The sequence below is a fragment of the Botrytis deweyae genome, assembly GCF_014898535.1.
Source record: "Botrytis deweyae strain B1 chromosome Unknown BDEW_020, whole genome shotgun sequence".
Lineage (NCBI taxonomy): Eukaryota > Fungi > Ascomycota > Leotiomycetes > Helotiales > Sclerotiniaceae > Botrytis > Botrytis deweyae.
The window spans coordinates 185,722-205,553 of NW_024066227.1; the positions used below are offsets into that span (position 1 = coordinate 185,722).

General features: G+C 43.1%; 8 protein-coding genes across 8 annotated transcripts; 5 read left to right on the plus strand and 3 right to left on the minus strand.

The window, feature by feature from the left end:
• Nucleotides 1-405: 405 nt before the first annotated feature.
• Nucleotides 406-3,156, minus strand: EAE98_007986 (uncharacterized protein; the record flags this gene model as incomplete). The annotated part of the gene is made up of 1 exon (XM_038955609.1): nt 406-3,156. The coding sequence occupies one exon, from the start codon at nt 3,154-3,156 to the stop codon at nt 406-408; it is 2,751 nt and encodes a 916-aa protein (XP_038807903.1).
• Nucleotides 3,157-5,198: 2,042 nt separating this feature from the next.
• On the minus strand, nt 5,199-6,935 carry EAE98_007987 (uncharacterized protein; the record flags this gene model as incomplete). Its single annotated transcript, XM_038955610.1, has 1 exon — nt 5,199-6,935. One exon carries the CDS (start codon nt 6,933-6,935, stop codon nt 5,199-5,201), a length of 1,737 nt encoding a protein of 578 aa, XP_038807904.1.
• A 1,182-nt stretch (nt 6,936-8,117) lies between these two features.
• EAE98_007988 (uncharacterized protein) lies at nt 8,118-8,531 on the plus strand (the record flags this gene model as incomplete). The annotated part of the gene is made up of 1 exon (XM_038955611.1): nt 8,118-8,531. The coding sequence occupies one exon, from the start codon at nt 8,118-8,120 to the stop codon at nt 8,529-8,531; it is 414 nt and encodes a 137-aa protein (XP_038807905.1).
• Nucleotides 8,532-9,365: 834 nt separating this feature from the next.
• Nucleotides 9,366-10,673, minus strand: EAE98_007989 (uncharacterized protein). Its single transcript, XM_038955612.1, has 2 exons — nt 10,158-10,673; nt 9,366-10,070 (listed from the first exon to the last, which is right to left on the minus strand). Exons 1-2 carry the CDS (start codon nt 10,669-10,671, stop codon nt 9,523-9,525), a joined length of 1,062 nt encoding a protein of 353 aa, XP_038807906.1. The 5' UTR covers nt 10,672-10,673; the 3' UTR covers nt 9,366-9,522.
• A 1,255-nt stretch (nt 10,674-11,928) lies between these two features.
• On the plus strand, nt 11,929-12,555 carry EAE98_007990 (uncharacterized protein; the record flags this gene model as incomplete). The annotated part of the gene is made up of 1 exon (XM_038955613.1): nt 11,929-12,555. The coding sequence occupies one exon, from the start codon at nt 11,929-11,931 to the stop codon at nt 12,553-12,555; it is 627 nt and encodes a 208-aa protein (XP_038807907.1).
• Nucleotides 12,556-13,198: 643 nt separating this feature from the next.
• On the plus strand, nt 13,199-13,861 carry EAE98_007991 (uncharacterized protein; the record flags this gene model as incomplete). The annotated part of the gene is made up of 1 exon (XM_038955614.1): nt 13,199-13,861. One exon carries the CDS (start codon nt 13,199-13,201, stop codon nt 13,859-13,861), a length of 663 nt encoding a protein of 220 aa, XP_038807908.1.
• Nucleotides 13,862-14,320: 459 nt separating this feature from the next.
• EAE98_007992 (uncharacterized protein) lies at nt 14,321-15,214 on the plus strand (the record flags this gene model as incomplete). The annotated part of the gene is made up of 1 exon (XM_038955615.1): nt 14,321-15,214. The coding sequence occupies one exon, from the start codon at nt 14,321-14,323 to the stop codon at nt 15,212-15,214; it is 894 nt and encodes a 297-aa protein (XP_038807909.1).
• A 515-nt stretch (nt 15,215-15,729) lies between these two features.
• On the plus strand, nt 15,730-16,476 carry EAE98_007993 (uncharacterized protein; the record flags this gene model as incomplete). Its single annotated transcript, XM_038955616.1, has 1 exon — nt 15,730-16,476. The coding sequence occupies one exon, from the start codon at nt 15,730-15,732 to the stop codon at nt 16,474-16,476; it is 747 nt and encodes a 248-aa protein (XP_038807910.1).
• Nucleotides 16,477-19,832: the final 3,356 nt, after the last annotated feature.

Below are 19,832 nucleotides of genomic sequence, written 5' to 3' on the forward strand. Positions count from 1 at the left end.
CTTCTATTCACCTCTAGACACTATGGATAGCTTGGGGTAATTGAGCTAATTATAAATTAATACCAAATATTCGGTTTCGTGCTACTTGATAATTGCGACAGCGAAGGTGCTTAGCATCATGTAGCCTATATATATTTAAGCTCGACTTTAGCGAGCAGCTCCCCAATGGCGCCCCACCAACTTCTGTCCGGTGTGTTCCGGCGCTCGAACCTTTCTCACAACCCCAGTAGCAAGCAACAGCTTTCTGCCTTCTTTCCTTTCGATTATTAAATCAAATCCTCGATTTATACCGAGCTTTGTACCTCGCCATGTTATCGCTCAACTCAGACAACACTAACACGTCAACGACCATTTCACTATCCAATCTGTGCTCGCATGTTAAATGCGTCCCATCCACCTTTCCCCCTAATAATCCTGCCAATTCCCCCTCCACGGCTCACTCTCCGCTTTCTTATTCTGCCCATGCAAATACCTCGCACTCAACTCCTCTTCATCAACTCCACAATGCATTTCCCCATCTCTACCCTTAAACCAGCCCAACCCATATTTCTTCCCGATCCCCACCAATCGCTCTTCCATTTCGCGGTTGTTGAGTTTCTCGGTGCCCACAAAATCATACAGCATGTTGGATTGATAGATAAACGCCAGAATCGACGCGATGGAACTGGGTTGGCGGGGGAGAAAGGGATGGCGTCGACGTGTGTAGGAAAGTATGGAGATGCAGATTAGGTAGACGAGGATGGAGAGCGCGAGGAAGAAAGAGGCCCAAAAGGAGGCGAAGGTTTCTTCGCCGGCGTCGACGCCGCTGGAGGGAGTATTGGGAGAGGAGGAGCGAGATGTGAAATCATTTCCGGTGACGGTGCTAAAACTGGTGACGCAGACAGTGAGAATTTCGGCGAGGACGGAACCGAGACCCACGACGGCAACGAGGTAGTGGCCGTTGAGGAAAGCGCGGATGGGAAGCCAGCCAAAGGCCATGGCGGTGTAGTCGAGGGTGAGGGCGGTGGGGGAGGCGTGGCGTAGAGAGAGGATGTAGAAGGGTTCGATCATGCGGATGGCGGTTTCGAGACTGCCCCAGCAGAGTTTGATGGAGACGGCGCCGAGGGTGAGGAGCCAGGGGGCTTTGTCGGTGATGGTGTTGGCAGGGGTGAAGAGGATGATGGGGATGAGGATGGTAAAGAGGAACATGGAGATTATGAATGGGATGCCGGCGATGAGACGCAGAAATAGTGGATGCGGATTTTGAGAAGCGTGGGAGTGGGCATCGTATTTATCTTTGTCTGCTTGAGTGAGAATCTGGTCTGATGGGGCGAGAGAAGAATTGCGTAGGGTGTAGTGATGTGCTTTTAGTTTCTGATGAATCATATCCGGAGTCGCGGTATCCATGTCTTTGAAATCCATCAGGATATGCGAGCGATTTGCCATGGCGGCGATTCCAGCTACTCCTTTGACATCGGCCACGAGACCCGAGGGGCGGCGCTCCAGCTGCCAGAGTAGGATACACCCAAAGATAGCACAGAGCCATAGCGAGAGACTGAGTAAGCGGGACCAGGGACCACTAATCACGATTCCTTTCAGTACCGTTGGATCTGCTCTTCGGATTTCTCGACTGGGGATTAATATCACGCTTGCAGATTGCAGCGTGGGAACCAGAGACACGGCTAATAGAGTCGCGATGGACGAGACAGCCACAGCGTAATGTTTAAACTGCAACGCACGAAAAGGACGCAAGACGTTAAAAAAGGTGATATAATCCACGTTTATTGATTCCGCGGCTAACGCACCGCCTTCTCTGGAAAGTTGATAATAGGCTTCTAGACGCTTGACTTCGAAATCGGTGATTTGCCATAAAACGCCAAAGATAACGGCGACGAGAGTAGGCAGATATTTGAAACAGAAATAATCCCATGTCTTCATCGCAGATGCGGATGTGAAGGAATAGAGAGGACTTTTGCGCGATTTTTGATAGAGATATTCTTCTGCAGCACCGAGGACCACGGAGATGATGATGAGTGCGGTGAGGTAGGGGGCGCGCATGGAAAAAGGCTTCCAGTTTGCTTGGGGGTAGAATACTTCCACGTTGGAACTTTTGAATGTGGCTTTTTTGTTGATGGTTGAGGGCAGAGAATCCATACTCTTGAAATCGAAATTCGATTCGTGCATTCCGGTGTGGCCAGCAAAGGAACTTATATCAACGGGTACATCGATGGGTTCTTGCACGATGACTTCGATTACCTCCCCGCGTCTGTTGGCTTCGTTCTGAGCGAGATCTTTGAGTGTGGGTGCTCGAGTGAGACCATTCCGTAGAGTTAGACGACGGGAGAGACGAGAAGCTGCGTTGCTGGATTGAGAACTCTCTGCAATTAAATCGTGGCTGGTAATCGTACTATCTGGAGTAAAACCAGCGCCCAATCCGCCGGTAAGTATCCCCGCTGCTTCTTGTCGATTGATCTGCTCGCGCATTGCAGGGGTTAATGAGGAGTTGTGGATGGGTTCGTGGAACATAGAGAGATCGAAAGGCATGGCCATGGGAGATACCATGGGCGCATCTTCATATTCGGTTTCTGCGCTGGCGGTTTTGTCGATGGTTTTCCCTTGGTATGCCATTGGCATAGCGGCACTAAGGAGATTGAGATCGAATTCTTCTTCTGGTATAGACGCATCTCGAGAGTGACTGAGGAGTGATTTTCTTTGGGAAAATCTCTTGGGGGCGAGTTTTCCCTTCGTGGTGTCTTTGCTGGAATCTGCATCTGTTTTTGTGGTTGATGGATTATACGAACTAGCACGTTTCGAGAAAAGTTTGAAAGATTTCTGAGTTGGAGAGGCAAGTCCCGCTTTGAAAGTTTCTGGTAAGAATAGTGATCTTCGATTGTGTTTTGATGATGTGTCCATTGGACCCGATGGTGTCAATATATGCGCAGATAAGGGCACATGACTGATATCAATCTCATCACTCTCATAGGATAGAAAAGGAGCTTCTGATGTAGGTGAAAGTTTTGATGCTAATGAAGACTGATTTCTGTTATGATGCTGGGTGCGTGGATTTGGAGGGTTCTGATTTCCAATTGAGGTGATATGATGTGTTGAGTCCGATTTTGAGGAGGGTGATGTAGGTTGATGGGATTGAGGGATCTCCCCGGATTCATGTTCTGCCATAACCCAATTCTTTAATTATTTCAAACTTCTATGTATATCGAATATCAAGCTCGAGGGACAAGGCTGCGAGGAAGTTAGAACCAACGCTTTCTTTCATATATACAGAGTGAATATACCTGGAAGAATAATAAAGCGGGTCTAAAGGCACTCGCCCTCGGTAATTGGATATTTCAACACCTTTGGTGGAAGCCTAAAAGCTTTAAAACGATCGTGGTAGAGTACGAAACTCTAATTGTACGAATGCGAAAGATGTAACGTTTTTTTCGAATGTATGTTTTGGTTGGCTTTCCTGTAGGCGGCACAGCCTTTTCGTACCTCGCGATAAGCTCCCCAGCTTGTGATATGTATGTGAATGGGCTGTGCTGCACGGGACTTTCGCTGAAGTTTGTATATGTGAATGTAAGATATAAGATGTACAAGATATGAAGATAAGATATACAAACCATTCACGACACCAACAGAGAAAACAGAGAAAGTGAAGTTAGAAGAAGATACCTATTCATAGGTACAAACAAACATTGCTATCGCCAACCGGAGCTAAGAATCCTGGTCGAAAGTCATCACTTCCTTCCCTCCCTCCCAACGTTGTATCACGACCCGTCCCTCCAGACGAACCGGACCTTTCATCTGAAAGTATCCCAAAAGCTGGGGCTGGATTGCCAAGAGCGCTTTGGAACCTAGACGCCCCCAATAAAAGACGTGAAGGATACCACATAGCACCAATCACCTCTTCTCATTTTCGCCACATCTAATCTCAAAATAGATCGGATTAGGAAAGGTGGAAGCGAATCGAACGTGTATGCACAGAAATAACTTCTGGATAAGCGCGTACTGAATCTCTGTTCATATATACCCTTGTAGGTTGGTGAGCGTTTCAGATATCGCGAATAGATTGATGTGATTGGGGGTTGGAATTGGAGTTGGGAAAGAGAAGGTGTGTATTTCTGGTACAGAAGAATGCAATGGAATTTGAGGCACTCAAAGAGAATCCAAATAGTAAAACATCAAAGTCATCTTCTTTGAAGCTTAGTTTTGACGTATGCAATGGTTCGTTGGTAGGGCTGAAATCCACCAAAAAGTGTCGATTCAGTCCTCGTGGCATGTTTCGCCAATGTACACTGTACAAGAGTGGGTTGAGACATTCATCGTAAACAACACCAATGATATTGAATTGAAAAAAGTGTGATAGACATGACCTTGAAACGTGATTGATAGGAGAAACCAAGATGATCTAGAATCATTATCAGAGAAAGGGAAAAATAATCTGTCATACTTATGTACAGCCATTTTTCAATCGTTTCTTACATAGGTGTGTGTTTGAGTACTTTCAACATTCCTGATTGTGACGGGCAAAAATCCCAAGTCTCCGCCCGCCTTCAAAATTCTTCATGAATACCAATTGCGGTAATATCATCAAAATTCCTTCTTTAGATATGTTCCTGTCTCTACGACTTCGCCGCATAATTTCTGCTTGCCTTGATCATAAATACTCCATGAAGCTCCATCTTGTTGTGGTGATTGATTATATTGGAGAGTAAAAATTTCTTTTGTTGTATAGATTTTGTACTCAGGTTGCAAAACTAACTATCGTCTGAACTGCGAGTGTACAAAGACTAGTTAACTATACCGAGATACCTAGCCAATGAATGATGTGTACTGGTTCGAATAAATTTAATTCATCCATTCTTTTTGTGTCGCATTCTTGATTGCTTAATTTCTCTTTCTAGATTTCTCTAGCTCTTCCATGAACCGCGAGATTGATTGCCTCTGAACACACACAGGCATTGTCAGACAATGTCAAACATCACAGCAGCTTGTTCGAAGACGATCACAAAAGACATCAGAAAGAAAGATTGATAACCAACGACGATATTCAATTTATATAGGTATCTAGGTCTATGTATATTCTCAAGCTACGTGGATACAATTTATTAAGTAAAATCCCTTAACCCAGGCACCAAAGCTAATCAAAAACTAATCCAACCCATCCAAAATACCAATTGAACAATTAAAATAAAATTAAAGGTAAGAAATTAGAAAAATTAAACAAACAATCCCTCTTCAACCAAACTTCCCACATCTCCTCCCGCTGCTCTGATAGCTTTCAGCGCTGCCTGCGATAATTTTCTTCTCTTCTCCATTGCTTCTTTCTCCCGTCTCGCTTTCGTCTTACTTGATCCACTGGGTGCTACTCCAGTCAATATCTTGCGACTATCATCTGGCGTATAATTAACAAAATCCACCATGCCGCGTCCCGAAGTAGGCGTTCGCGGAGATGTGTTTCTGTTCTTTGATTTGCGTTGTTTTCGCACGTGGAACGTAGGTGAGGATTTGGGAGAGGGCGATTCGGACCCGCTGGATCCGGTGCGAGTTTTGCGGGGTCGCGAATTGGGGTAATGATGGGAATGGGAGTGTTGATGCGACTTGCGGGATGAGGGGGAGTGATGGGAGTAGTGTGAATGCGAGTGTGTTCGAGATGCTCCATTGTGAGTCTGATATGGTGTGTGAGGTTGGGGTCCTCCTCCATTGGTACTGGTGTTGAAGTATCCTTGCTGAAGCATAGGGGAAGATTCTACGACGAATGATTGCTGGGGCATACTTTCTGGCATGGATATCATTAATCCTTGTGCCATGTTCATTTCATTGCTATTATATGAAAGTTCATTTTGTAAATGGAAAGCAAGGTTTTTGGTTGCCCTTTGAGAATTTCGGTGAAGCGTATTCGGTGAAGGTTGTGCCATTGGGGTTGTTGCCGCGTGGTTCCACCAGAGAGAGTTTCCGTCAGCTTCTACTTCAACGGGGTACCCAGATGAGGCTCCAATTGAGCTGAAATTTGACCCTGGTACATGTGACCATGAGGCTGATACTTGTTGAGATTTTGGAGTTATAGGATACATTGATCCATTTGACGACGATTGATGATATCTCATTTCTGGTGTATTTTTATTGTCTAGGTTGGGTGTTGAGAGTGGTGTGTTGTAATCCGTAGGTATAGATGGGAATTGTAAGTCTTGCGGCATACCGGTCCATGAATCTTCAGAAACATCTGTTTTCTGAATTTTCTTCAACGATGAGGTATGTTCAGAAGCATTGGACATTCTAGCCGATTGTGGAGGTGACATTGGGGATTGATGTTGAGGATTGAAACCAAATTTCGAAGAATCCAAAGTCAATTTTCTCCTCATTGTTTCCCGACTCATTTTTCCAAGACTCGATGAGCCTCGTGGCATGTTTGAAGAATTTTTATGCGATTTTCGGATAGGACTTCGGAGAGATTTCTCAGATTTTGTGCTCACTTTCTTCAAGGTGTTGGCAAGTGCTTCAACACGACTCTTCTTTCTAGTTGAAGCAGCAGGTGCTGGTGTTGTTGGAAGAGATGGGTGAGACCATGCTTCTATTTTAGGTGGTTGCAAAGAGATATCTTCAAGGCTGAGAAGATCAGAGTCAGATATTGCGGCTCTGCCAGAAAGTTCTGCATAGAAAAGATTATCTTGTGTGCCGTCTGGTGAGGCTGAATCTTGGGCGAAAACCCATGGATCGCCTTGCCAATTGGCTTCAATGTCCAGGGCATCAGCATCGTGTAAAGATCCTAGTAGTGTCTCTGAATCTTGATCTTTGCTATCTGATGAGTCTTCTGAAGATTTCGGCTGGGGAAGGTCATCATCAGCATCATTGGACGGACTGAATGTAATAAATTCGTCGAAAAACGCGTTGTCTAATTCGTCAAAGTTATTTGTGAATAATTCCGATGACTTGCCAACATTCGTCGGAGGAGACATGTTGGGCTTGGTGTGAAGAGGCTGAGTGGTAAGGTATGAACGTGCCTGAGTATACAGGTAAAGTTAGAAAAAGTACAAGTATGATAGGCTAGAGGGAGAAGCAGAATATGCAAGTCAAATGCCAGATGTACGATGATGTAGGTGATGAAGCAATCAAGACAAAAATGTCCAGGAGGGGATATTTATGAACAGGTCAGGTGTCTACCAGCCTTCTTCATTATATTATACACTGTGCTCATTGGAATGAAGTATATTTGCGTGACATACACGTGATTGTGCACTCTGCACCGTCCTTAAACATCGTCTCGAATTCCCCGGGATGGCAATACGTGCCGATACTAGCCATTTCATGCCGTTCTGTGCATGTGTTTGCCGATGCGGAGCTATCTCGTTGGGCGTGGGAATGCAGTACATTCTTGGAGATGGATAGGCGAAAAATCCTCGCCTCGGTTTTGGATAGAAGTGAAAGTGATGCAAACGTTTAAGAAATTAAATATAGACGGAAAAGAGCTTGCAAAAGTAATTGGAGAAACTACAGCATAATATAGCTACCCCCCCATAGCTCCATGAAAAGTTTTTCTCTTTGATGGACTCGAGTTCCTTTGCGAAGGTGGAGCTATCAAGTTCCTCAAAGAAAGCCACATGGCTTGAGGGGATTCTCTCAAAGAATAAAGAGATGTGAACCTGTAAGATACAAAATTTTGCGTCGGCTACAAACACATTGTGACCGAGGAATGTATGGCGTCGATCAATTCCTTGATAATTGGTTAATTAGCTTTTTGGAAATATTTCTTTGTGGCAGACTTGAGGGGGGGGTGTTTCATTTTACATTCCAGAGCAGTTTTCGCGAATTCTTCAAGATGGCGCGATGAACTTTTTGCGGTTTTTTGCATTTTCATTTCCAGCCTTTGGGTTTTTTGTAAGTTTGGTTGCAGAATTTGAAGAAACTGAGGAAATTGAGGGAGGGAAGAGATAGTTATAAGAAGGGTTGATGTAAAAATAGAGAGGAATTTATCATGACATCTATCTGCATGATATGCTCCACTTCCATTTCATTCTTCGGGAGTTTCATATCTTATTGTACCTGCATATGCATATGCAAGTCTGACTTTCCCCACGTACCCCTCACCACTTACCCCTCAATAACCCACATACATACAAACACACTATCCCAATTCCCACATGAGCGCTCCGCAAGGGCAAATCGAGCTCTCACACGCCTTCGAAAGACTTCTCGAAGAACGTCTGGAAGCCGAACGTCTTCGTCGCGATCTAATTTTCTACTGGCACACTCTCATTCTCGAGTGTAAAAAGCGCGGGAAAGAAATCGAGCGGACTTTTTACCAGGCAGATAATTGTGGTGAAACGCCTTTTTCAAGCGAAGAAACTATTGTACCGGGAACTGGAACGCCTGATACGTTGACTGACGTATCTGGATTGGAGAGATTGCCGAGTCCGTTGAGTCCGGTGGTTAGCGCTAGGAAAACGAACTTGAGGGCGGAATTTGGGACAGAGAGAATTTCGAGGAGACTGGAGGGTTTGTTGAAGAAGTATCAGGGGGTTATTGGTGTGAACTTCTTGAAAGGAAAAGAATAAGCATAAGAAAGGAATAGAGGGGATGAGTAGAGAAGGTTTTTATTGGCAATCGGTCTCTTCTTGTTATACGTTGGGTGCTGGAAGAGGGCGAAGCGAAGCGGAATTATTGAGAAGTGAAAAAGAGCTGTTGAGGAAAAGTAAGGAATTTGTTGTAAGAAAGTGGAGGGGCAGGGAAAAGGTTCTAAAAGTGGTTTTCAGAAGGGGTGTTTGATTCGATTTTGAGAGAAGGGGATATCTCTTTGCTTGGAAATCTTTGGCTTGTCATCGTTTCGTTGCCCAATTAGCTTTTCACGAGCGCTCTCTATCATACCGGATTACTACACCCGCTACAATATATTCTCATAAGCTGCCTACTCACAATTTCCCACATCACCAATCATCATACACAAAGACAAAATCACAATGTCTAATATGCTTTCACTCCCCAGAGAAAGTATCACCCTAATTTTGCACACCATCATTCGTTATCCGGCACAGATACGAACATGGCTATTCGTCCAATGCACACTCTTGAGTCTCGGGTTAGGAGATTTTGCTGAAGCACAGGCTGGAGCTGGTATGTAATAGTTGTGAAAGGTCAGACTTAGGTTCGTGTTTACGACTTGCATTGTCGGCAACGAAAGGAAAAGGGGTCGGTTCTAGGGGTTGGGTGATTTTGCCGAGGCGGGGGCTAATCTTTGTATTATTGGATGAGAGTCGTAATGTGTAATTGAGGGATTCAAGAATGTATCTAAATGGTTTAGAAGAAGATTAGATAAGAGTTCAGATATAAGATGAATGTGGTTATCAGCGGTATAGATTAATATGGTTGGTGGGCTGAGGGATTTTGAGATCAGAATATATGATGAATATGGAATATGGAATATGTTAATGATAATTGCCATACCGTACATTGCCAACTAATATCATACATGAATGGTATCCCTAATCACAGTGAACAGACCAATAGAAAGTCATCTTCCTAGGTGGTTACAATCCTTTGACTCCCATTTTATGATCGCTTCTGATCAGTCTGAAAGATAGGTGGCATGAAAGCCATTCCCTTACCAGATACACTACTAGAACCCAATTCCACATCATGCACGCCTCCCGCCGATCTCGAGATAACATGTTTCCTCAACATAGCCAAAATTTCACTATTTTGCCATCTTCTTGGTACCGGTCTATAAGCAGGCTTGAAAGTTCCAATCGTTTGTGCCCATTCTCCACTTCTGGGAGCACCGTTTCTCCATGCATCTGTCTCTAATTCAGGACCGGTTTGTTTTCCAGGATCCGTACCTTGTGCTACTGGTGATTTCTTTTGATCGGTACCCATAGCATTGGTTGTAGCTCCTTCGGCCCCAAGGCCAGCTCCTTCAGCTGTTTCACGAGATGTTGGGGATGGTTCTTGGGTAACCCAGTAATAGATATCCCAATCATTTTCGTCGAGGAATTGATCATATTGTACCATTTGTGCAGCGGTCATGTTAGGAAGGTGAGCATCGGCAAAGGTGGACATTAGCAGATCGGATTCGAGAGTTCCTCGTTTGCGCGATTGATCTGTGGGAGATTCTGTTAGCAGAGTTCTGAATCTTATTGGAAGGTAGGATCAAGGTAGATTTCGTGGCGAAATGTCGAAAAACATACACAATAATCGCGCTCTCATCTTCTCCTCATGCTCTCCATCCCTTCTCAATGGCTCAACTCTGAACTGTGCCCCCTCCATTTCTCCAACAGCCATCTCTCTGTTAACACCACTTCCATGGCCATCTTGAGTGCCACCAGTCATCCTCTCCGTGTTCTCCGGTACACTATCCTTTGGAGTAAAATTCCCATCCACACTCGTTATGAACTCTGGTGGAACCTTTCCCGCACCTGCACTAGGCATTTCGTTTACGATAGTAGAATTGGTGTTCGTCATATGTGGATTTAATGGCTTTTCCATTTGATGTTTGCGATATTCTTCAGTACCATCATGCTCTTTTGCGTTACCGGGATTGGCATTTGCAAATCGGAAAGTTGTACTGGAAAATGGTCGAGAAGTATTAAGCATTGAGGCACGGAAAGCCCGACGGGCAATACGTAAAGATGTCATTTTGATATGAATTGATATGTAAATAAGTTGATCTCGAGGCTCGTGAAGCAATTGGAAAAATCTCAAGCTGGGGAGGATATCATGCACGGCGTGGGGAAGTAAATATGGACGTCATGGACTTTTGACATGCGGCCGCATCATGTGACATGCCGAGGTCAGAGCTTCAGGTGCGATTCTTTCCGACTGGCAATTCCAATTCCAATTTCGAATTTCCAATTCATAATGAACTGAAGAAACCAATTGATACAGTGACATTGTAATGATCCCGGGCATTGCTAGTCCTATAATAATAATGTGACCAAGTGGAAAATCTTCCAAGGTTGTCGCTGACTATGGAGTTTGGATCAGCAGTTGTTACCTATATGAGGTCTTAACATTTGAAAACAATTCAATTCGTCGAAATAAATTCAACATTTCAATTGATTTGAAGGACGTGTATGAGGAATTAAGACTACTTTAAGACCACAAGGGCTAGTTTCAATTACGAAATCTCGAGCTTTAAAATTCGAAGCAGGGAGGAATATCAAGTGGTTTCTCATATTTGCCCTCAACCCCCTCGCTCTTACCCTCACAGTATTGGGGAGCCATGCAGTGCCTTCAAAAGCAGGGAAATTTGAACTTGCCCATCAAAGAATGCTCAACCGCGTACCCTATCTTCATTGGTATATGATCATATTGTCTCTTGCCTAGACTATTTCCCTGATGGTGCTTTGGAGCTCAAGTGAATCATACAAGTAGTTTAGAGGAACAAAATTCTGATTGTTCACTACATTGGATATAACTGCGAAATCAACTCACGCAAATCTTTGTATTGTTTTTGAGAATTTGTTACTCTTGAGGCATCACGAGCTCAAGATCTGGTCGAGATATAGGTCATCTTGTTACTTTGTTGTTGTGAACGATTGGAAACTGCATTTTGAGAGTACCGGCTCGCTTATGACTCCCGATTTTTGACCAAAACCCTTTTGACTGTATTAATCAATATTTACAATGTGTCTTCCGCCTAGATTCACTGCTGTAAGTAAAGAAAGAGCAGGCGTTATGTGCCCCCGTAGTAATAATGGTGGCGATGAGAGGAAGCGACGAGTTGTGCTTAATTTTATTACTTCCACAAACAGTTGACTGGTGAGGAATTCCAATGATCTGTATTCCTACATCATTCTTAACTATCTTGCTTCCCTTGATTTCCCACTTCAGACCTCGCTGAAATACTTGGTGTCTTTAACTATTTCTCAAAAATCATCAATATACATGTAAGCTTTACATCCGTAACATCAACCCCTTCCTGATATTGAATACTGAACTGAACTTCTAGTCATAAACATGTGTCGACTCATCAAACCCATCACATACTACTGTGACGACGATCAAACATCTCCACCACACATCTACTTCAACCCAGATCCGGAGCAATGGGAAGGATGTTTAAATCATCACAATGTAGACCTTCGCGGAAAAGTATTCTCAGCACCAGAGAGAACATGTTACGATGCACCCGATCAAGTACCACTCGCGAAATCAATTTGTCCCGATTGCTATTCTAAATGGGGAGCTGAGCGTACCGCTATCATAAATGCGCATGTGAAGGCTATTCTCCAACGCATGGATGAACTCTGTGGGCTTTTCAACAACCCCAGCAAACTCAGGGCGGAAATGCGTTCTTCGTGTCACTTGGTTTTCGACTTTGCGATGCATATAGAAATGCCCGCGCCTGATGAAAAGTATACTCAGTATCTGTCGCCTCCAAAAGGCACCGGGAAGGATAACACATCCAGTAGTACTAAGTACTTTGATCAGCTCCTCCAAGTGGATATCCCGCATTGGCGGAAATTGGCGGATATTATAAGACGTGGAAATAGCGAGGTGAAAGATGAATCGTTGGCAGAGATATTTGGCCAGCTTGCTCGTTGTCAGATTGAGTATTGCGTGCTACATACGTTGAGAGGATGATGCTCATAGATAGATACATGAAATTTGAGATAGAGCATGGTTGGTGGTGGAACATCGTGTGATACTTGAAGACATTCTTGTTATCCAGCGCTCTGGGGGTTACATTATTCTGGGGTTTTATCACTTGGTCGGCGGCTTGGATTGTTATTATAATTCAACCTTAGCATTCACACCATGACGTTTGAGATTCCATTTCTACTTCCCGTGATTTAATCTTCGTATTTTCATTCTACTCTGACTCAATACTGAAAGTCACATGTAGTAAGTACATGTGGTGACAGTTCGGGTGAGTCGAAACTACGATATGAGTCTTGTAGCTCGCTCATAGAGATTCATCAATATGAATCATGTTTCTCCGATGACTGGCGAGGATATTGGCTTCCATACCCAATACCCAGAATTTCCTCTCTCAGTTTGCTTTTTTTTTGTTCTTCAATACAACCAAACACCTGTTCAACATCAACACTAAAATCTTCAATAATTCGATAATTGAAAATCAAACATAATACAACAATTCAAGACAAAGTCACTTTATTGTCAGACCTCAGAGATAGTTCTTCCAATACAGGTAATATAAATATTCTATTTCACAGGGTAGACTCGTCGCTGACTCTGTCTCAAGAAGAATTTCACAACTGCAATTATGTGTAGACCCAGCAATGTCGCTAGATACTACTGCGACAATGACAAGGATTATCACAGATATCAGCCCAAACAATGGTGGTACGCATGTGATCAGCATCCGAATCCGGCACTTCGAAACACACATTACTTAGAAACACAACAGAAACCGCCATGTCCTGGTACTCACCCCCCTTTGCCAGATGATGTTTGTCCCTATCACCGGGAGAGATACGGTGATCAACTAGCCGACAAAATACAGAGCCACATTACCGAACTACTCGCACTAGTGCTTGAAGCTGGCAATAACCGTTGTCTCGCTACGGGAGCCCCGAACATAAGAGAGTACATTTTCTTCGACGTCGAACGATATTCCGAGTATCTCGAACCGACACCGCAGCCAGGCGATCAATACAGAAAATATGGAAACCATCCAAAACATCCGCCACGTCCACGGCGTTTGACTCCGAAATCAGATCGCTCTGACAATTATTTACCCACTCTTAGGAGACTGGAACGAAGTTGGATCCGGAACGACATTGAGTCCGAGCGCAATAAACTTCATCCTGATGTGGAGAAGGTGACCTGCCTTGTATTTCAACTTTTTCGTACAAAGATTGACTATCAAGAGGCGTGGGCGACGTTGAAGCTACATGAAGAGTTAGAGTCAATTATTCAGCAATGACTCAGTGTACAATAGATTAAGCTATTAAAGCTACCTATGCATGGTTTTGGACAGTAGATAGAAAATAAATTTACTCATCCACAAAACTTTATTCCAACTTCCCATGCACTTGGATGAGTCGAAACTAAGATATGACTCCTGTAGCTTGCTCCTAGAGAGATTCATTCTAATGAATCATATCTCTCCAATAACTAATAAAAATATTGGCTTCTATACCTAATACCTAGAAGCTCCTTTTTTAATCAACTTTTTCTGTTTCTCAATACAACTAAACACTTACTCGGATATCAACATTAAAATTCTCAATAATTCAACAATCGAAAATAAAACATACAACACTCGAATTTTATCTCGCTCTCATTGCAACTCATACTCCATTTCACCAATACAGACGACAATACAGTTCTACTTAAGGATTCATCACTGGCCCTTTCTCAAGAACATCTTACCAGTACAATCATGTGCATTGCCGCAAACACCACGAGATTCGTCTGTGATGACAATTTTGATTCTACTCGGCATAGATACGCCCATATCCAGGAATGGACAGGATGCCCTAATCATCCTGACAGAAGACTCCACGGCAGAAAATTCAAAGAAGATAAATATCTCAAGCCTTGCTCTGGTACACCCCCAGTTCCCATCGCAACAAGCCTTTGTCCCGACTGTGCTGCCTCTCACAGCAAGTATCATCAAGAAGTCATACTGTCCCATATTTCACGCATAATGCACAGAACTGCAGAAGTCAAGGACTATCCATGCGATTTTGAAGATCTCCATTATGAGGTCGAGTGGTTGTACCGCATTCTCAAGAGGTGTGACTTTTATACATATTTGGAGCCCGCTCGGCTCGGAGAGCAATATAGGAACGACGCAATACCTGCGAGAGATCCGAATTATGGATTATTAGCATCATTTCTTTTCCACGAGAGCACCCAATACTCAGCTCAACTAAGCAATGTGTACTTAAAGGAGCTGTTCCGCGAAGCAGAGCACCAGGAATACAGGGGTAGTCCTGTTGATCGCATGAATTCGATGAGAAAGTTGTTTTGTCAGATAATCGGGGTAGTAATTGAGATCTCTCGTTTGCAAGGTGAAAGTCTTCGAGCGGAAGATGAGGAGGATCGTGCTGAGAAAGAGAGAGTTCAGCGTATTGAGGCAGCAAAAACCCCAGAGCAAAGACGCGAGGATGATGCGAACCGTGAATGGCGAGCTAAACAGGACAAAGAAGATTCTCGTCCAAGGCAAATGACACAGTATTCTACGCAGGATTTGTACGCTCCACAGGCGGGAGGTACATCGAGCGCTCATCGATCTCAAACTCGACATCTCCAACGCTATCGGGAAAGTTAGAGTCAACTCATTAGTGATGACTCAGTGTATAATAGATTAAGCTATTAAAGCTATGCATGGTTTTGGATAATAGATAGAAAATAAATTTACTTATCCACAAAACTTTATTCCAACTTCCCATGCGCTGTTCTAAAAAGGATTCATTGCTATGAATCCTACTTCTGTAATGACTGGTGAAGGTATTGCTCAATACCTCATACCCAGAGAAAGGATTCATCGTTATGAATCCTACTTCTGCAATGACTGGTAAAGATATTACTGAATACCTAATACCCAGAGAACTCCCCATGGACTTGTTCTTTATCCTTCTTCCATACAACCAAACACTTGCTCACATATCAATACCAAACTTTTTAATAACATCGAAAACCAAACATAATACAACAGTTCAAATCAAAGTCTATTTCCTATCAGATCTCAAAGATAGTTCTTCCAGTACAGGTAATGTTTTTGTTCCATCTAAGAGAACCATCGATAGACAAACCCCAAGACTTACTTTACTTATAGGAACAATCATGTGCTATACCTGGCACACCATCAAATTCCTATGTGATTTCGAAGATCGCGCTCGTCCCGGCAAAACGCATGTCTATTCCAAGACACATCATCTCGCCCAGCAATGGATAGGATGTGACAAAAACAAAAATCGAAATCTCCACCACATAAGCTTCTTTGAGACCGAGACACGAAGGCCTTGTGAGAAAAGTGTAAGGGTTTTGGCTTCCAAAATTTGTCCTGACTGCAGTGCCAAATACGGGAAATCCATCACCGAACGAATAACCTCCCACACGAGAACCATAATCTACCTCTTGGAAAAAGCTGGCGGTATCGATACCGAAATTACTGGCCCGGAGCTAATGAAAGGGGATGTGTTTCACGCCGTCGTCAAATACCACAGTTACCTGAGCGATGTCGCCCACACCCACACATACGATCGGAGACATCCAGACCATCCACCAGATCCGGAGAATGATAACGAGAGCGAGCGAAAATATTTGCATGCGCTCATAGATTTGGAGAACCAAATACTCAATGAACGTTATATTCAGGAGAGGAAGCCCGATGGCGGCGATAGAGGAATCATAAGAGAACTTTTTTATCAGCAGGTCAGGGCAAGGATTGAGCGACATAGAATCTCCGTACCATGGTCAATAAAAACCCAGGACAAAGCTAAAAGTTGGCCCCCGCAATCTGAAAGTTGGCCCCCGCAATCTGAAGGTTGGCCCCCGCAATCTAACCGTCGGCCCCCGCAATCTAAGTGATTCGAGCTCAACTGATTATAGTAACTCAGTGTACAATAGATTAAGCTACAACAGCTCCGCATGGTTTTGGATGGCAGGTAGAAAATAAATTCCCTCATCCGCAAAATATTGTTCCAACTTCCCATACACTATTGTGAGACTGTGGAAAACATACATCTGTGATACATCACAAGATATCCCAATGACTAGTGAGAATAGAAATCCCTTACTACTCTCTCTTTCCAAGTTTGAAGATTCCGTACACTATACGGATAGTAAAGCGAGGTGAACCCAAATCTCCCTCCATCTACCTCTCTCATCAACCAAGAACTCAGCCCTTCGGTTTTCTTTCCCAGTTCATGAGTTTTGTGGATGACTCGATATTTCCACTTCTCATTTCCATTTGCATTCTTATCCATGACCCATTCAAGAATATGCTTTTCGATGCCTAATTCCTCTCTCCTGGTGTTTTCTTCTTATCAAATCCCTAAAAATTAAAATCAAACTGGACTTGGTAGAATTCCACACCTCAATTCTCACATCTTCCCACCTCAACCATCAGATCAATACTCCGTTGATGGCACTTTTCGCTCCGCACATGAAAAAAGATTTAAACATCTTCCATCAAAAAACCAATTTCTTCAAATAATTACATTTTCCCCATCCCAGAAGAAAGAAAAGCCTCTTCACACTCAACAAATCATTCATCTATCTTCCTCTCCTATCCCAAAAGAAATGAATCAGAAAGAATATCATCTATCATTCTACACCTCCACTCTTGCACCCTCCATCAAAACCCCAATTTCCTCAAAAACATCCATTTTCCCCATTCCAGAAGAGATAGAAACCTCTCCACACCCAACAAACCATCTATCCGTCTTCCTCTCCTATCCCAGAAAAAAGGCGTCAGAGATAATATCATCTACATACCTCAAGATACAAAAAATCAGTACAAAAATTCCAAAATTTGAAACTTCAGAAACAAGAAACCAATGAGAAGAGATCTTGGACGACAGAATATTTGTTCAAGTGTACTAAACACCATCCGTTATTTCACACCTTGTGAAATATACACACGGGACAGTGAGAGAAAAACCAACGTAGGAATACAAGTCGGAATGTAGGGGAGTGGGTGTCGTGAGGGATGATGAGAATACAACGTAGGTATATCAGGAATTTATGTATGGAATTTTGAAAACATGGTAAAGTAGATGAGATAGAAAAGAAGCGAGAAAGAGGGCGAGAGAGTTACTTTCTCGATTTTTTGATGATTCTGAGGGAGTTTGAATTTTGAGAATACAGGGGATCTATAATTGTCAAATCTGCACGCTGTTTGATAGTCGCTAAATCCTCTCCTCAGTAGTCCTCGTCGCCACCCTTAAGACTTATTCTCCTATCGCTTCCTGGATACCTACTCGATAAAAGGTGTCTCGTGTACTTTCTCCCCACTGCTCCTTCTCCATTCCCAATTTTAGCTCCGACACACCATCTGCTATGAGTCCATCATATATTAACATCCAACGCAAGCCTCCATGCCCGTTTCTCTGCCCAATGTAGAATTTCTGAACGTGATACCAATGCACATCTGAGTCGAACCCAATTTTCAATAATCATTGTGCAAAGCGGCCTTTCTCCCGTTGCTAGATCCGTTGATCTGCATGCTCAACTACGAGTCGAAACTGAAATTTGGCAAGAGCTTAAAATCTGTTCAAGCTCGAGGATTTCATCATGTATACGTTCTCACAGAGATAAAAGAATACCGAGTACTGTGCTGTAGACGAAAAGGTATTTGAAGAATTCAAGTGATTATCACAAGAAACTCCATGGCAATATCTGAGGCGAGCCGTTTTATATCATGCCCAGGATAAGAAAAGAATTGGTTACCACGAACCGCGTCGACACAAGTAAACTTGTCAAGAACATGGGTGAAGCCCTCCGAGGCCTCCCTCCGCCCCAGATGCAATGAAACCAGTCGAGAGCAGGGGTTAGGAAAGAGGTTTATCTCGAAAGGTGAGGCATCGAAAGTAATCATTCATAGATACCAAGCGATCGGATCGAATGGAATAAATGGAATGAAACTTTGAAGTCGGTGTGAGTTACTTGTGGGTTGGATTTGCTTGTCGCTACGCTTTGCTAGAGTTTAACTCTCTGCAGCTGATTGATTCTGAGAAGAATGATGGACACTGGGGCCAAATGATATAAATATCACCGGCCCCGCGCGGTGATGTAGTATTGTACCAATCTGCGAAAAGAATATGGCAAGTTTCTGTGAACAATCATGTTAGTTTCCATTCATAGATAAAGCTCCAAAGCACAAACAACACAATTTCTTTCAGCTATCTCGAGATCACTCCGATCTTGAGATGGGAAATAATGTGAAGACCGTGGTTCAATAACTCCCATCAAGATACCAATCTTTATGCTATGAAAAGCACAATGGATATGGATATCTCAATTCGATGTACGGAGCAAAGAAACATGCAACATAGAGTGACTATCAAGTGAAATGGGAGAATGGGAATGGGTATGGGAATAGAATACTCACAATACCTGTTGTGTCGAAGAAAGAAAGAAAACACGACCACGCTGACCGTCGTGCTTATGAGATGAAGAAAAAAGATCGCTAGTATCGAGAAATTTGGTTTTATGCCTTTTTGATATAGAGCTCGTAGCTCAGCAAAGGTGAGCTTCGAGAACAATCACGTGATACAAGACTGAATTTACTTTTTTCACTTTTTGAACCCTTTTACCATTGGAACTATTATGCATTGACTATTGATATAAGACCAGGTATTCTTTAGAATTGCTTCAAAGTCTTAAAATCGAGTATGAATGGAGATACTTATTTCCAATTACAGATATCCAGATCACGAGTGTGAATTTGGTCTTCTTGTGCTTTGAAACTTATTGTCCTCCCATGTACCAACGAGCGGAACGATTTCTTCTTGAAATTTGACAGGATCAATCAATGGTTACAAGGTGAACCAGAAATTTAAGAAATGAGCAATTGGCCAGATCACTTGCAAACCAGCACCATCCCATCACACTTTCTCCAACTCATGGAAATGATCAATGTCAACAATGACAACACTCTCAATAATTTCCTGACGTCAATTGCTCTTCCATGTTTTTATATCAGAGGATCTTTAAGGACAAGGAAATCCAAAGACCCAGGTCCTAGAAATCTCGTGGTTTCTCCTCATATGTTCTCCTCGCCCCTTGCTTATTATTTTACCATCTTGGAAAAACAACGGGGAAATCGAACGAAAATTATACACGATTTTCGTCACTGGTAGGGATAGTATTTGGTTAATTTCCGATTTATTGACGAATCATATTGTGGATTTTCGGATCTTATAAATCATGAAAATCGTTGG